This window comes from Sycon ciliatum, chromosome 8 (assembly GCF_964019385.1).
Source record: "Sycon ciliatum chromosome 8, ocSycCili1.1, whole genome shotgun sequence".
Taxonomy (NCBI): domain Eukaryota; kingdom Metazoa; phylum Porifera; class Calcarea; order Leucosolenida; family Sycettidae; genus Sycon; species Sycon ciliatum.
The window spans coordinates 7,286,492-7,304,688 of NC_088650.1; the positions used below are offsets into that span (position 1 = coordinate 7,286,492).

Consider the following 18,197-nt stretch of genomic DNA (forward strand, 5'->3'; position numbering starts at 1 on the left):
GAAAAAAGTTTTCATGTGCTCTTGTGGGCATGCATAGTGCTCTCCAGTCTAGGTCCAAACATCACCAGGGATTATTATGTCTCCCTTATTCACTTCTTTCGAAGGCGATAAGCCAGACCCACCGGGAAATATTTCCATGGGTGGGACAGCAAAAAGAAAGTGAAAAAATAAAAAATAAAAAATAAAAACCAAAGGGACAAGAAATAGTTGAAGGAAGAGGAAGAAAGGAAAGAAACTCAATCCGAACTCCAACATCAAAACAATAATAAAGAATTTGCAGCGACAGGCAAAGTACATCAACCAATGAAGAGAGTAACAAAGGAAATATCAGTCTTTATCAGTCGTTATTCAAGTCTCTTAGCTATTGAACATGCAAACGCAGCAGAGGTGCATCTACATGTTAAGGATAGTTCTTAGTATTTTAATCGAACCTTGGATAGCCTCCTGTTGCACAATAGCCAGGTCTCCTCCCTGCACAGTCCGAAGGCATTGAGGAGTCTCTCCCATCAAGCCTCCCAGGGCACCGACAACCACAGGGACCACGTCAACCTGGGCGAGGGACCAAATCCTGGAAATCTCCCGCTTCAAATCATAATATTTCGAGCGCTTTTCAGCCATTTTCTTATTGATGTTGTTCTCACCAGGAACGCTGATGTCTATAATGTAGGCGATGCGCTCCTTGTCATCAACAAGGAGCAGATCGGGCCTGTTTGCTGATAGTTTCAGGTCAGTTGGGACCGAATACTCCCAATAGAGGCGATACCGATCACTCTTGACCAATGCCTTGAGCTGGTGGTCGAATCGTGAAGCACCAGTAGGTAGATCTCGTGCTCTACACATTTCGAAGTGCACATACTTTACTATCCGGTTGTGTCGTTCAATGTAACTGGTCCGAGCAAGAACTGGGCAGGCACTGACAATGTGGTCAATTGTTTCTAAGCTGCCCTTGCAAAGCCTGCAATTATTATTATTATGAATCTTTATTCCACTCCAAATTGAAAATAAAAATAAAAATTGGAGGTATTACACTAACTCACCGGACTTATCATAGCCAAAGGTAAGCAGCACGGAATAATAATATTATTCCGTGCTGCTTACCTTTGGCTATGATAAGTCCGGTGAGTTAGTGTAATACCTCCAATTTTTATTTTTATTCCTCTCTCTCTACCTTACTTTTTTCCATATATTATATGGAAAAAAGTAAGGTAGAGAGAGAGGAAGGGAGAAAGGCGCATGTACCATCACAGGCATTAAAGCTTTATTATTATTATTATTTGAAACTCGGATGTTGAGCCATAAATAAATGTAGAAGAGAAAAGGACATATGGATACGAGTTAAGAGTAACTCTCCATCACTGTAACATGATACTATATACAGTCAGAAAGTGCAATAACTAGGCACAAAACTGACAGAGTACTGAAACATTCGACGTCCTGACACCTAGCTTCAACACTTCTCCGTAGCGCTAACCGACAGCCTTCCAACTTGGAAGGTTCAAGGTTATGGAAAGACCAAAGAGGGGAAGGCAAGCGCAACGAAAACGAGCAAAAGCTACAGTCCCAACGGAACAAAGAATGTCGATTGTTACTGGACGATGACGAGACCAGTACGATATATAGTATCATGTTACAGTGATGGAGAGTTACTCTTAACTCGTATCCATATGTCCTTTTCTCTTCTACATTATTATTATTATTATTATTATTATTATTATTTAAAAAGGCGACGTGGAGACAATAATCTTAATAATGCAATGAATATAACTAAATGCGCACTCATATCACAACCATGGGGACGAATCATGTATTCCAGAACGTTTTCTTGTCACAATTATCAATGGAATTCGTGACTAAAGAGTAGTCACCTCATTTACTACTTTGAATGCCGACAATGTGGTAGTCGGTATGTTGGTAGGACCCTTCAACATCTGTCCGAACGTATCAAACAACACGTGCCGCTCTCAATATTGTCACAGGCGGCTAGGTCCTCCCGACCAAAGCGTGGCCGACCACGTAAGCACCCAACTCCACTGTCCGTTCCGGCAGAGGCTTCTGCTCCACAAACGGTGTCTCGGAAAAACCAACACGGCACGCAGAAATTGGGAACAAACATTAATGTAAACAAAGACGAACACTGTGTCTTATCTTCATTATCAGCGAGTACCGGAACGCCGGACGCAGACAACCGCAACTCACCAAAGCTGAGAAGGAGCAAACGGCTGGCGGCAGCTCGGTTTGCAGAGGTGACTGGAAAGATGCATCGAAACTCTCCAGATATGGATGATGCCAGCGGAAGAGTTGACGACTGTCAGGCGTTTGGCAATGGCAAGGGAAGACCGGTCAGGAAGAGAACGCGACGGCAGCTGGAGGAGGAGTGTGGAAGCGACGTGTGCAGTGACGATGATGAACCCGGTGGTCAGTTGCTGGGAGAGCCGACGACAGGTGAAGGCGGCAGCGATGATGAAGAGGACGGTGACGATGATGACGATGATGTTGCAGATGGTGTGAAGGACGGTGGCGGTCAGAAACCAAGTGAAGGCGGAGGCGGTGAGAAGAAGAAGAATACATCGGCAATTAAATTGCATTTGTTGTCTAACCCCGTGTGTCGTGAAAGTTATGATGATTCTTGGTTCAGTGTTGTTCGTTCTGCAAGTAGTTTCAAGCAGTTAAAAGTTCTAGAAGCAGTCTACATTCGCATTCGTGATCCAAATCTTTGTAAACAAAAAGAAAATGTCACCGCACTTACGCTATTCCAGTAAATTCGCACTCACACACACTTACACATGCATGTCCATTGTCACACTGCACTTGCTGAATTTCCTATCATTTCTCACCTCACCTATAGTTTATTACCTGTGCAAATTGTTCCTAGGTTTGTGCTATTTTTCTTACTATGCTTGTATCCTCGCTGTTCCACTGCAATTGTATAAATCCTATTGTAGTTTCATCATTCTCTTTAGTCACGAATTCCATTGATAATTGTGACAAGAAAACGTTCTGGAATACATGATTCGTCCCCATGGTTGTGATATGAGTGCGCATTTAGTTATATTCATTGCATTATTATTATTATTATTATTTCTCCTTTATTCACTTCTTTCGAAGGCGATAAGCCAGACCCACCGGGAAATATTTCCATGGGTGGGACAGCAAAAAAGAAAGTGAAAAAACAAAAACAAAAATAAATAATGCAATGAATATAACTAAATGCGCACTCATATCACAACCATGGGGACGAATCATGTATTCCAGAACGTTTTCTTGTCACAATTATCAATGGAATTCGTGACTAAAGAGAATGATGAAACTACAATAGGATTTATACACTTGCAGTTGAACAGCGAGGATACAAGCATAGTAAGAAAAATAGCACAAACCTAGGAACAATTTGCACAGGTAATAAACAAAAGGTGAGGTGAGAAATGATAGGAAATTCAGCAAGTGCAGTGTGACAATGGACATGCATGTGTAAGTGTGTGTGAGTGCGAATTTACTGGAATAGCGTAAGTGCGGTGACATTTTCTTTTTGTTTACAAAGATTTGGATCACGAATGCGAATGTAGACTGCTTCTAGAACTTTTAACTGCTTGAAACTACTTGCAGAACGAACAACACTGAACCAAGAATCATCGTGTGCAGTGACGATGATGAACCCGGTGGTCAGTTGCTGGGAGAGCCGACGACAGGTGAAGGTGGCAGCGATGATGAAGAGGACGGTGACGATGATGACGATGATGGTGCAGATGGTGTGAAGGACGGTGGCGGTCAGAAACCAAGTGAAGGCGGAGGCGGTGAGAAGAAGAAGAATACATCGGCAATTAAATTGCATTTGTTGTCTAACCCCGTGTGTCGTGAAAGTTATGATGATTCTTGGTTCAGTGTTGTTCGTTCTGCAAGTAGTTTCAAGCAGTTAAAAGTTCTAGAAGCAGTCTACATTCGCATTCGTGATCCAAATCTTTGTAAACAAAAAGAAAATGTCACCGCACTTACGCTATTCCAGTAAATTCGCACTCACACACACTTACACATGCATGTCCATTGTCACACTGCACTTGCTGAATTTCCTATCATTTCTCACCTCACCTATAGTTTATTACCTGTGCAAATTGTTCCTAGGTTTGTGCTATTTTTCTTACTATGCTTGTATCCTCGCTGTTCAACTGCAAGTGTATAAATCCTATTGTAGTTTCATCATTCTCTTTAGTCACGAATTCCATTGATAATAATTGTGACAAGAAAACGTTCTGGAATACATGATTCGTCCCCATGGTTGTGATATGAGTGCGCATTTAGTTATATTCATTGCATTATTAAGATTATTGTCTCCACGTCGCCTTTTTAAAAATAAATAAATAAATAAATAAAACCTAAAAACCAAAGGGACAAGAAATAGTTGAAGGAAGAGGAAGAAAGGAAAGAAACTCAATCCGAACTCCAACATTAAAACAATAATAAAGAATTTGCAGCGACAGGCAAAATACATCAACCAATGAAGGGAGTAGTAACAAAGGAAATATCAGTCTTTATCAGTCGTTATTCAAGTCTCTTAGCTATTGAACATGCAAACGCAGCAGAGGTGCATCTACATTTAAGGATATTATTATTATTATTTGTAAGAAAGGTTTGCTCCCCACACCAAATCATCGCCGAGGTCGCAACCACTACTTCGTATTATTATTATTATTATTATTATTATTATTATTGAACGGCCTCTGCTGGGATGACGACTACACCATAGGTCAGTGGTTAGAGCATCGCTGGCTACAAGCGAGGGTCCCTGGTTCGAGTCCTGGTGGTGACAGTCAATTTTTTCTTCAGACTTTTCCCGTTTGTCTCTTTCCCTCAAACCAGTTAATATTATTATTATTATTATTTTAAAACGAAGGTAAGTTATGGGTCGCAAATATCCACGCAAACACACATCCAGTCATAATAAGGCACTTGTCATAAGTATCCGAACGTTTTCGGTCCCTTCTCATCAAGGATTATACAGGGAATGGCTCAAGCTGGAAAGACTAAAACTTATATAGCGTAAAGATAATTAGATAACAACACTCGTGACAAGGTGGAAAATTATCAAGTTAAGCACGACACAAAACTCGAAGGAAAATAATAATAGTGACAACAACATAGTGAGCAAATTAAGTTACATTGTTAGCACCTCGACGAGGAGTAACACCAAACAATTGTAGCGACAACACATTTTCTTTCTGTACGCAAAGTTCAGGATCTAACTTACGGATATACAAAGCTTCTAACACAGCCAAATGTAACGCACATCTACCACGTGACAATATTGAGAAAACATTATCACTGTACAACTCACGACAATTGGTACGGGCTGACAGATGTTGCTTGATTGACGAAGTGCGATTCTTAGCTCCATTGGGTGTTGTCTCCTCCAATGTCCCGTCATCTCGCCTCTTCGTGGCATCACCACTATCTGTCTCTTCGCGTTTCCGCGGCCTTCCACGTTTCTTGACACTAACCGTTGGGTGCGCGATACCCGGTGTCCTTTCCGTTACGTCTCCTCCATTGCGGATTTCTATTGAGCTTCTTACTCCAACTTGTCCGGTGTCCGATATTGAGGTTAGTTTTCGTGGTCTACCACGTTTTCGAATATTAACTGTTGTTGTCACTTCCGTTGTCGTTGTACGTTCGTCCTCATCAGTCCGTATTTTCACTTGGCTTCTCGTCACCCTTTCCGACGCCGACAGATCCTTTGTCAGTTTCGGTGGTTTACGTGTGGGTCTTTCACCATCTTTTATGCTGTTCTCAGCTGGCCCGTGTCCTACACACGCAGAGGAGGACGGGCATGCAGTCACATCTTCACGGGAAGAGGAAGATCCACCGATGGACTGGACAGCACATTTTGGAGGACGACCACGGCGAGGACGACAATCGCGCGCATCAAGCGGAACACAACTTAACGGCACATGTTGACGAATGCGTGCGCCCAGGTGCTGAAGGGTTCTACCTACATACCGATCTTCACATTGTCGGCATTGAAAGAAATAGATAAGGTTACTTTTACTAAGGGTAGGTAGAACATCCTTCTTCACACTGAACGCACGCACTGTCCCAAATATGACGTACAGCTTGACGCACGGATATGATGGACATACGATACCACGAACATACCACGAACGGCTATCCAAAGGAATTTCTGGCCAAGCTAATCAACGAAAAACCGGTGACAGACAAGCCTATCCAATTTGGACCTGACCGTTGCCCAGTGGTGCTCCGTTTACCCTGGGTTGGCACCGGTTCTGCGCGCGTGGAGAAGGACTGTTGTCGTACTTATTCTGATTCCTGTTTTTCTGTTTTGTGCCGTGCTCGTCATGGTTATCTTTTGCAGTTACAAGTTTTGGAAGCTGTTTGTCAGCGCATTCATAAGCCGAATTTGTGTGTCCAGAAAGATAGTGTTATTACCCTAAAATTGTTCAAATAATGTTCTGTTGTGTAGTGTGGCAACGTTGTTGCCACTTGTGCCTAAATGTGTTTTGTCACCTTCTTGTTTATTGTTGTTATTATTGTTATTATTATCATTCGTTCTCACTTTTTTGTTTTTGTTGCCGATACACACTTGTCACGCTTAGTTCTTACTTGTATACCCTTGTTTTCTGCACACTTTTGTGAGAAATCGCACCTCGATATTCTAGTGCTGTCATTGTATCGTGTCACCCTACCTTGATTGCTATATTATTTCCTTTGTTCTCATTTTGTTCTTTAGTACAACGGTGATTCCTGAAGAGTGTTGTACGAAAACTTGTTCGAATCATCTTTTTTTTTTCCATTGCCCTTTTCTTCTTACATGTATTTTTCCTTACCCTTTAGGTTGTTTCTTGCATCGTCTCCATCGCTTACATTGTTAATAAAGTAGTCCACATGTCGCTTCAGCTCGTCCTACTTATTGCCATATTAAAAATAATTGTCTCCTCGTCGAATTTTTAAATTATTATTATTATTATTATTTTTTAAAAGAGGTCGGAGGCGGATAATACTTTAAAACGAAGGTAAGTTATGGGTCGCAAATATCCACGCAAACACACATCCAGTCATAATAAGGCACTTGTCATAAGTATCCGAACGTTTTCGGTCCCTTCTCATCAAGGATTATACAGGGAATGGCTCAAATTGGAAAGACTAAAACTTATATAGCGTAAAGATAATTAGATAACAACACTCGTGACAAGGTGGAAAATTATCAAGTTAAGCACGACACAAAACTCGAAGGAAAATAATAATAGTGACAACAACATAGTGAGCAAATTAAGTTACATTGTTAGCACCTCGACGATAAGGTTACTTTTACTAAGGGTAGGTAGAACATCCTTCTTCACACTGAACGCACGCACTGTCCCAAAGTTGGAGTAAGTGGAGTAAGTAAAGTTGGAGTAAGTAAAGTTGGAGTAAGAAGCTCAATAGAAATCCGCAATGGAGGAGACGTAACGGAAAGGACACCGGGTATCGTGCACCCAACGGTTAGTGTCAAGAAACGTGGAAGGCCGCGGAAACGCGAAGAAACAGATAGTGGTGATGCCACGAAGAGGCGAGATGACGGGACATTGGAGGAGACAACACCCAATGGAGCTAAGAATCGCACTTCGTCAATCAAGCAACATCTGTCAGCCCGTACCAATTGTCGTGAGTTGTACAGTGATAATGTTTTCTCAATATTGTCACGTGGTAGATGTGCGTTACATTTGGCTGTGTTAGAAGCTTTGTATATCCGTAAGTTAGATCCTGAACTTTGCGTACAGAAAGAAAATGTGTTGTCGCTACAATTGTTTGGTGTTACTCCTCGTCGAGGTGCTAACAATGTAACTTAATTTGCTCACTATGTTGTTGTCACTATTATTATTTTCCTTCGAGTTTTGTGTCGTGCTTAACTTGATAATTTTCCACCTTGTCACGAGTGTTGTTATCTAATTATCTTTACGCTATATAAGTTTTAGTCTTTCCAATTTGAGCCATTCCCTGTATAATCCTTGATGAGAAGGGACCGAAAACGTTCGGATACTTATGACAAGTGCCTTATTATGACTGGATGTGTGTTTGCGTGGATATTTGCGACCCATAACTTACCTTCGTTTTAAATTATTATTATTATTATTATTATTACGAAGTAGTGGTTGCGACTTCGGCGATAATTTGTAAGAAAGGGTTTGCTCCCCACACCGGAGCTCGCGCTATTCCGCCGACTTTACTTGACACTTGACTGACTCACGACTGCCATCCAGAGCACACGAGAAGTCCATCGAACCTTCGACTCGGCAAACCTGCAAGAAAGCACCACTCCCTGCTCAATACACAGTGTTTCGGGGAATTCACCCCTCATCAGTAGGTGTTGGTGGATAATGCTCGGTAATATGGGATATAATGCTCTCAGTAATGCTCCACAAAAGGCCATATAATGCTCCAAATAATGCTGATAATGCTCCGCCGGATGGAATATAAACACCTGAACCTTGCGGCATTGGGCTAAGAAAAACGCTATAATATTGCACCCATGCTATGATAAACACTTAGTACAATATCAGGTATACATGTACGCTAGGTTACAGGTACAAACACATGTAGTCATATTGAGGCGGCACAAAGAGGATACGCCAAGAAAGACTTCTTGGCCAGCTTCTGCCTCTGAGTTTCCCTCTCCAAACGGGACTTTCCTTGTTTATGTCTCGCGGTAGCAATATGGGACATGATTATACTCTTCTTCCCTGACAATGTTGTATGGCATGCCAGGCACACTAGTAGTACCTTGCCACAGTCGCTTTTGAGCGGCTCATCTGGGAACTCCCGCACCCGTGTTTCGGCACTGATGGCCACTTCAGTGCTCTGTCCATGAGCTACTATACTCGCGTCTTTTTGGAAACATTTTCAGACTTGGTAATAGCTGTTTTCTGAAAAGACCGCTTCCTCGCTATCGCGGCGGCAGGATCTGCAGTTTCCAACTCGACGACGTCACTATCCGCCAAAAGCTCATCTGGAGAAAGCCCAGCTTCCTCCCAATCCCAAGAACGGCATCGCGGCGAGTCAGCCATCAGCGTTGGCTGCTAGTTGACTGGTCTTACACAAGGGTCAATGTCCGGTGAAAGTCCAGCATTACTCTTCGACAAAGACATTAAATGTCCGGAGATTGAGTAGATCATGACTGTACACTAGTACGACGTACTAGGCTGCAACGACACTAGTCACTACTCTGTCACCATGGCATAGGCCATGGTCACTAGGTACAAAAATGTAAACGCAACTCTTTTGCCTATGTACATGTACTATGATGTAGTAAAGGAAACGCGCTCGAAACGCAAATTCTTTTCACTGGTACCCCTGTTATAGCAACACTAGTTACGTTTAATACTGTTCAGCGTTCACTACTGTCATGAGTCAGTCATGCTGATACATGTAATGATCTGATGATAGCTGACTACATGTCAGTACATGACATTGTATGGTTCATGACATGAGCAAAATAGACAACAGTCATGTCAACAATGGCAACAGATTACAGTACTTGCACTAGCTGTGTGCGTGTCACTCTGTCACGCTGAGCTCTGAAGTATGGTTGTTTCATTATTCTGAAACTAGTATTAAACTGGAACTTGAAAAGTTGAAGTAACTTAGTTGAAATGAAAGCCCAAATAAAACAGCTGCATCGATTCAACTGACAACACCGATTCAGCTGACAACACTGCACTGGCTGGATCGAGCCTTCAGACTCACGTCATCAGTGAACGCTGCAGCAGTACCGGTGCATGTACATGTACATACTAGGGGCTGGGCATTGTTCATGTACCAATGGTGGGGAGAACCCCGATGTCGTAATCATGGTGCGGCATGCACTCATATCATGCAGGCAAGTTGAAGTAGCTATTCATGCTTCATGAATCATGTGTCTGCGGGAAGTTTCTAAATAATTCTAGGGGACCCAGCCATGTCAACCAGGTCAACGCCATGCTCTCAGATCATCGCTCTCATCCAGGGAGTAGTACCATGCATAATGTATTGACTATTGTACTACTCCCTGCTCTCATCTACATGAAGGGCCCCCCGGGCAGGAGCCCCGGATATGCCGGCAGGGGTCATCCCACATGTGCACAGCTAGCTGAGCACAGTAATAATTATTATTACAATATTAGTAGGCAGTGCAGTATGCATGCAGGCGATACTGCCTGGCCAGCTGGTTCGATCCGGACCTGCACAACGACGTAGCTAGCTTGCGAGCCGCAGCGGGCTTTTGTAGAATGTAGCCTTGTAAGTAATTGTAGGCCTAGGGGTTGCTATGCGTGCAGTAGTATGTGCGCGTTCGTGACTTGTTGATTGTGAATGTGATCTACATGTACCACCATGTCTTTTCTACCGTCACTAGACTAGACACTAGGTGCTACTGCTAGGCGTCAGTACCCATGCCATGGTACCGATGCCACGTGGGCATTATCTACGTAGCGCAGCGGCATATCTAAACATGGCAAACGGGTGATCATGGTGATATCGCAGACTCGACTACGCCTGTTTGGTAATCCATGAAAATAAGTGCATGATGACCTGGAAGCATGCAGCATACATGATTGTACTGTAGCTACCGCTGTACCGACATAACAGACGTAGACCCAGTCAACACGCTAGCACAAGCCCACGGCTAGCCGTAGACCTACTTTCCCGTGTTGCAAGCAGGCTAGGCAGGCTTGGCTTAGATTTGAAAATAATGAAAACAGATCACGGGGCCGGAGAAGAGTCAGTGCATGCGCATGCAGTGGTCAGAACTCCTTCCCGATCCCGGCCGCACGATCGCTCGCGAATGTTTCTTGCACATTTCGTGTCGTAAATGATTGGCGACGAGCCAAGGACAAGGCGCGAGTGCAAAGAGCTGCAAGGTGGCGGTTACCGGTTGTAGATAGTTCCCTGAGCCCCACTCCTGCCGTCCTGGACAGAGAAGCAGAGAGAGAGAAAGAGAGAGAGAGAGAGAGAGAGAGAGAGAGAGAGAGAGAGGGGTTTGGCTTACCTCGGACGTATAGTCCAGGTCACTGCTCGCCTCAGTTTGCCGACGCAGTTGGTTGTTTGTCGGCTGAGAAGCGTCGTACGCCTCGCCAGTCTACAGCCCTGCGCCATTGTTTGGCGTGCGGTATGGCGGGAGGCAGCACCATGCCGAGTACTGCTATACATCGCAGAAACAGGTCGCTTGAAGATGCCGATCCACGCTTGGCGGAGGAAGCGCACGAATTCATCGACTCTCGACTGGAGTTGTTGCGTCGAAGTCAAGACGCTAGTAGAGACAAGATTCCTGTAATCTGTAAGCCGCTCACGAGTTACAATCTGGACTTTATATTCGGTTTTGTGAACTCTTTGGACGAAGAGCGTAGAAAGTTTGTCTATCGCTCGGTCTTCGATGGAGATACACAGCGCGCGCTTGAGCGAGATGGCGTTATCAACTGGCCTGAAGCTCATGCCATGGATCGCCTGCGCTCCGTGGAGCAGCAGATTTGCAAGCTCGTCCCGCTGCGCACTCGCGGTGACGGTAACTGTCTGCTGCACGCAGTGTCGCTGGCGATGTGGGGTGTGGACGACACGAGCTTGCGCCTACGCTCTGCTCTGCACCTTGCCGTGGTGCATAGTACGGCCGAGGAGAAGCTGCGCAACCGATGGCGTCGCGCCGTGGACGCCGAGAACCGGCGCATTGGCGTCCAACTGGAGGAGCACCAGTGGCACGTCGAGTGGATGACACACGTGGTGCGCATCTCCGAGCCGCGCCCAAAGGCCAACACGCAGATGTACGAGAGTCTCGGCGAGTTCCACATCTTCATTCTGGCGCAGGTGCTGCGCCGGCCAATCATCTGCTACGCGGCGGCCACCATGCCGGGGGCACACGGCGAGCGCTTTGCGCCCGTGAACATGGCCGGAATTTACCTGCCGCTGACAGCACATCCCGTGGACTGCGTTCGGTCACCGTTGCTGATTGCCTTCACCGGTGGCCATTTTGTCGGACTGGTTCGCAAGAACAACACCGGCCTGGTGCCGCTCTGTCGAAAGGACATGAGCCGGCTGCCAATCCAGTTCCTTGAGCCGTCCGAGTCTGGCAACAAGGAGAAGCTACTGGACCGCTACCTGGCTCATAGCTATGCACAGATGCCACCATCGGCCACCAGCGACGTGTTCATGACATTTCAACCCATGGACATTGCCACATTTGAGCCGGTGGACATGCCGCCGGAGCTGCAGGCCCTGGCGCAGGCGTACGTGGATAACTTCGAAGAGCTGTACTGTGCCGATGTGGCCACGCGGTGCCGTGGCGCCGGCTGCGAGAACTACCACATGGAGCAGAGTCCGTTCTGCTCGCGCTGTGTCAAGACCCAGCCACCGTCACCACCAGCGGTCAGATCCGATGTGCCGGGAGACATGGATGCAGCTGGAGAAGTGTCCAGCATGAACGGCGCAATGTCGTCGCAAGCTCCTCTCGCCCCGTCCGCTCCCATACTCCGGGATTCGAGCAGTGAGTTGGACCTACACCTCATCAATCCAAGGTATTGCAATGAACTGGGCTGTTTGAAAGATTCAGAGACGCATCTAGGTGGCTTTTGCGGAGAATGTTACGACAGGCGCCAAGCCTCGCCATTGACTCGCAATCCACCACCTCGGCGGTCCCATCTCAGTGGGAGCGGCACTGGTGGTGGTGAGCAACGTCCGGGGTCTGCTGGCGCAAGTGTATCAAGCGTGGATCCACCTCCGCCACTGCACCACAGTCACTCTTCACCGCCCTCAGACCCGTCCACTGATCTCGGTAGTGCAGCTGATGGCGCATACAACGATGAGAACGTGTCCGATATGCCTCTGATGTGCATCGAGCCAAACTGCCGTCACTTTGGCAGCACGGAGTTCGGCGGACGCTGCTCGCGCTGTTACGTGCATCATCAGACGCGGGAGAGACGCCAGCGGCCTGCCTCTAACGTATGCCATCACGCCGGTTGTCAACGGAAGGCGAGTGCTGGCTCTGCGTCAAGGTTTTGTGAATTTCACAGTCTATCCAGTGGTTCAGGCTCAACTCGTAGCAACAGCAGTCCTGCTGCGCTCTCTTCAGCTGGTAATTCGGCTACCAGTGCTGCTAGGGTGCAGCCCAAGGCGGCACCAAATGCTCGGTCGCCACTGTCTGCAGCTGATACCTGTTGCACACCTGGCTGCGCGAGGACTGACCTGTCCAGTGGACGTGACTTCTGCAGTCGGTGCGTACGGGATATGGAGCGCCTGTGGTTGTCGACGCGACAGCATACCCGTCGCTGGCAATGCGGCAAGAGTGGCTGCAGCCGCCTGGTCGACATGCCGCAGGAGTTCTGCTCTCACTGTCAGCCGCGCAATCCGCCGCGTGCGCGTCCCTCGCCTCCGACGCTGCACGCATGCCGCCGTAGCCCGCGCTGCAAGGAGCAGTTTGACGAGAGCGTTTACCGCATGTACGGCGGCCTGTGCCGCAACTGCTTCATGGAGCTGGGCGGCGAAACACGCTGCAAGACCAGCGGCTGCCCGTACTACGGCTCTCTGCGCCACGCCGGCTTCTGCTCCAACTGCGCCGAGCGGCAGAAGCGCGAGCGCATCGCGCTGCAGCAGAGGGCGGCACTGCGCGACCTGCGCACCATCACACGCCAGGGCAATCCACTGGACGACTTCACACCCGCCACCGCCGCCACCTCCGCTCAAGACCAGTGCTGCGTGGGCTGTGGACGGTTTGGAAGTCTTCTCGATCAGCAACTCTGCAAGGACTGCTTCTACAAGAGGTATTCCTCATCAGCACCCCGCACTACTCACCACGTTTTGAATGATATCTCCTAAGTGCAGTGGTGAACATCATTCACAGGAGACCACTATAGCTATCGCGTCCCAACGGCCGCAGCCTGCTCGATTATCATGGCAGCCAATCACCATGGCTATATGATCAACATGGCTATTCGTTCACAATGGCAACGTGATCGCCGTAGCAGTGAGATCACCATAGCTATTCAACGTGATCGCCGTAGCAGTGAGATCACCATGGCTATTCAATCACCATGGCTCTCCGAGTACACCAGGAGGCTGCCAAGCCTGCCAGGTTGCGGTAATCGCGAGATCACCCTGGCTTTGAAATCATTGCGGGTGTGAGAGCACCACGGTTGCAGGGTCCCCATGGCTCTGGGCTCAGCACAACTGCACCGCGGACGCACATGGTACCTATTCTGCAGGAGGCACACTTTGGCGTAGTGACTCCCGAGAGTAGAAATGTTAGTGCCTGCAATGCTGATAATGAATTTGTTTACTTGCGCTCTCTCTCTCTCTCTCTCTCTCTCTCTCTCTCTCTCTCTCTCTCTCTCTCTCTCTCTCTCTCTCTCTCTCTCTCTCTCTCTCTCTCTCTCTCTCTCTATCTATCTATCTATCTATATCTCTCTCTATTTCTCTCTCTTTCTGTGCTAATCTGAACATGACGTGTTTCACCCCACTATTAAATTTTGTGTCTTGTATGCATTTTTTAACTTTCATTTCGCTTTGTCACTATTCCCGGCAGATAGAACTGCTCCTTTTGTCAGAGGGGCTTCTGCTAGCCTATGCCTATGCCTAGCCTATGGACAGTTCCAGCCTGGACGTAACCCTACCAATTGTTTGTGTATATATTGTCAACACACTCGTGCATATGCTCCTGTTCCGGCTTGAGAGACTCTAACTGACGGACAGTGCTGAAGAAAGCTGGGTGAACAACATGCGAGTCCCAGGGGCACGCCAAGGAGAATTCTGATGGACAGTGATAAAGAGAGCTGGGTGAACAGTGTGCGAGTCCCAGTGGCGTGCCAAGGAGATGATTCTTGCCAAAGTCTGAGCACTGAACATGATGTGGCAAAGATGGCTACTGCAAGGGCTACTCATGCCTGTCACTGGCCGGTTAGCATGGCTTGGCTACCTGTGCGATCAGCGCTCATCAAAACCCGAGTATGAAGTTCCTGTAGCCAGTCAAGAGTCTGGGCAATTCACCCCGCTAGCTTTGCCGAATGTGCATTGAGCGTTTGTGATCCTACCTTAAAAGTCTTGAAGTGATGCTGAAGTTCGTCAGGACGTATCGCGGCCTTATTCTGGCGCTGAGAGATTATTGCACTTTTGATCAAGTATACTATCTATCATGCTTGAAACATGACTTCCATATCTGCATTAGCTGAGCCGGCAACAATGCCACAGCACTTTCTATAGTGGCTTTGGTTATTGGACCTTAGCTTGCTACTAGCGGCCCCGGTATTGCCTCTGCATCGAGTCGAGTCGGCATCGATCGGCTGCAATGCACTTATTTATTATCATGGTGTGATTAGGTGGATGGTCCGCTGAACACCGGTGCCCGTTATCTCATAAAACCGGCACTCTTTACACTTCATACTCTCTTTTCTGAATCTTGCAAAGGGAGCCGCTGAGAGCTCCACCGAAAGGCAAAGCGTTGTCTGCCACGGTTTGTGTTTCTTTTCCAAGTTCATTCAGTGAGCAGGCAACATGCTCTTTCTGCTGACCGTTATTGATTGTCACAGTCTGTGTATTTGCTAGTGCAACTATTACTTGTGTTGTTTCATGTGTCCCCTGTGACTGGAGTGCTTTCCATTGTATTGTTTACGTAGTCATGCAGCCTCCCAGTCTGTCCTTGCCGGCTTCAAGTATAAATGTTACTGTTGCATCTGTATCACAGACTGCTTTCTGTTTTTGTAAGTGTGGTATGTTGAATTCCACTGATCGGAAGCCATCATTATAGGCACATGTACGCACATATTTTGCCACCGCTGAAGTAACTTCACATAGTGCTAACGATACTTTGAGACTGAGTCACATGCATAGTGAGTGCTGTCTCTTCTGAACTCCCACATAATTATATACCTGGTATACCTGATTGTACATGTATTTGCATGTGGTTAAGTATTATCACACTGATTCTCACTCTGTACTGTAGAACATTGTGCTGCTGTCCGTACAAGAGGAAGTACATGACTACGACGAGTACGTATATTATAATTTTACGACTCATTGCGCGCGTCCGGCAGGCAAAGGCGCAGGCCAGATCCGATATCCGGGATAGCGTTCGAGCTGATGCTTTGCTCCTCCGCTCATCGGTGTCGGCGGGAATGCAGAGAACCCTTGATTTGGCAGCGGAAAAAGGAGCCTCCAGCTGGCTCACCTGCAGACCTCTTCGCTGTCACCGCTTCAAGTTCAACCTCACGAAAGGAGAGTTTCGCGACGCTGTGTGTCTGCGGTACAACTGGCTACCTCCCCGACTTCTGACATCCCGAGTGTCAATGCGGGAAGGAATTCTCTGTGGTTCATGCCCTGTCGTGTTCCCTGGGGGGCTTCCCAACCCTCCGGCATAATGAGATCCGGGACCTAACCGCCAGGGCACTGAAGCAGGTAGCCCACCAAGTTGCTGTGGAGCTAGCCCCACCTTCAACCACCGACAGGGGAACAGCTACCGTACCGGTCTGCCAACACCGATGACCAAGCCCGGCTAGATGTGGCAGCAAGTGGCATTTGGGGTGGGCGATTCGAGCGCACCTTTATTGATGTTCGGGTGTTCAACCCACATGCGTCCTCGAATCGCTACAACTCGATTGCCGCTTGCTATGTCAAACATGAGCGGGAGAAGAAGAGGGCATATGAGCAGCGGGTTCGAACATGCCTCCTTCGTCCCAGGCGTCCTGTCCACCACTGGGGGCATGAGCAGATGCGCCACTGCATTCTACAAAAGAATTGCTAGTCTGCTAGCTGAGAAGACCACCGAGCCCTACAGCAACGTGATGGCCAACCTCCGCTAGCGCTGCCGCTTGAGCTTTGCATTGTTACGTGCCATCGTCATGTGCCTGCGTGGGGCTAGGTCGCAGCACATAATTCACAGCTCACCTCCCTACTAGTACCGACCCTAGATCCCTGCTCATCCTGTCTCTGCTAAGGTTGTTGTAGAAGCTGGCGCTGCCCGTTTTTGATATTATTATGGGCATGCGTTTCTGTGGAGAAGGCGGAGAGCCGGAACGCAAACACTTTTACATTTTATCGTTTGGGTCATCTTACGACTCGGTACGAGATGCATTTTTAACAAATGTGTAAAATTAATTATTTGCTTTTCTTCTGGCTGTTTCTCTGCTCCGGATACGGATGGCTGTATCGAAACATGGGTGGTGACAAATGAGAGCCAGTTCAAGTTATCGATTGACCAGAAAATGTGGTGCATAATTTCAAGTAGTAATTCTCCCTGCCACGTCGGTATAACTACAAATTGTAGTGGTGGGTGCTTTGCCATTTTGTGTAAAAATAAGCCCCTGAGTGAACGAGGACTAGGCCAGTGAGGGCAGTGAATTTCTTCCGCAGGGCCTTTGGACGACGTCAGGCCGTCTTGCCATCACTAAACTAAAGACAATAATGAAGAACAGTATGTCACGGAATACACTCTGTGAGAACGAAAACATGGCTACGATGCTATACTACCCAGGGAGCCCTACACATGTGTAGGGCTCCCTGATACTACCTACTGTATCCAATTCTACCTTATGACACAGCCACTAGTTACAAAATACAAAAACACGGCTTTCGCAGCATACAATGCAGTTGACAGACTAATTTTCATCCACTAGCAGTCCTTGAAGTGATATCTATCAAAGTTACTCAGAACCGGTTGATGGCCGAATATCCCACTCCCAGTTTGAAGTGCCATTTTACAAATTTGTTAAAAAAATGACACACCAATTATTTGAATCCTGAGAATACTATGAAAGCATGATTCAAGACACTTTCCAAAGTGGGATCATTCCCATTTTTTTGAGACACCGGACATGAAGGATGGCACTTCCACTTGCAACTACAAGACTGCATTTGGACGTAGCTAGCTTGCCTAGAACCAGGTTACGACTCCCTGTAGGCACGAACTATTGTGCTTGTAGTAGTACAAGTGGCTGAAAAACGTCATTTTTACAACCAAAATTTTTAAAATGATCACCTCAGGGTTTTTTCAAGTGTAAAATAATTTTTAAAATTAATTATCGCCGTACGTACACGTGTACGTGTATCATGCATGTGGTGCATGCATGCATGCGATCGATCGCGCGATCGACGCCCGCGCGTGTAGCTACGACTACGTGCGTGTACTTTGTGTAGTCTGTAGAGTTTGCTGGATCGTTGAGAAAGAAAGAAAGGTCGAAGGTTGTACAAATCATCTTCGTCAAATG

General features: G+C 47.0%; 1 protein-coding gene across 1 annotated transcript; it reads left to right on the forward strand.

Annotated features, from left to right (window-relative positions):
- Positions 1–10,687: 10,687 nt before the first annotated feature.
- On the forward strand, positions 10,688–15,877 carry LOC135823099 (tumor necrosis factor alpha-induced protein 3-like). The gene has a single exon (XM_065335932.1). The coding sequence runs from the start codon at positions 11,128–11,130 to the stop codon at positions 13,816–13,818; it is 2,691 nt and encodes an 896-aa protein (XP_065192004.1). The 5' UTR covers positions 10,688–11,127; the 3' UTR covers positions 13,819–15,877.
- Positions 15,878–18,197: the final 2,320 nt, after the last annotated feature.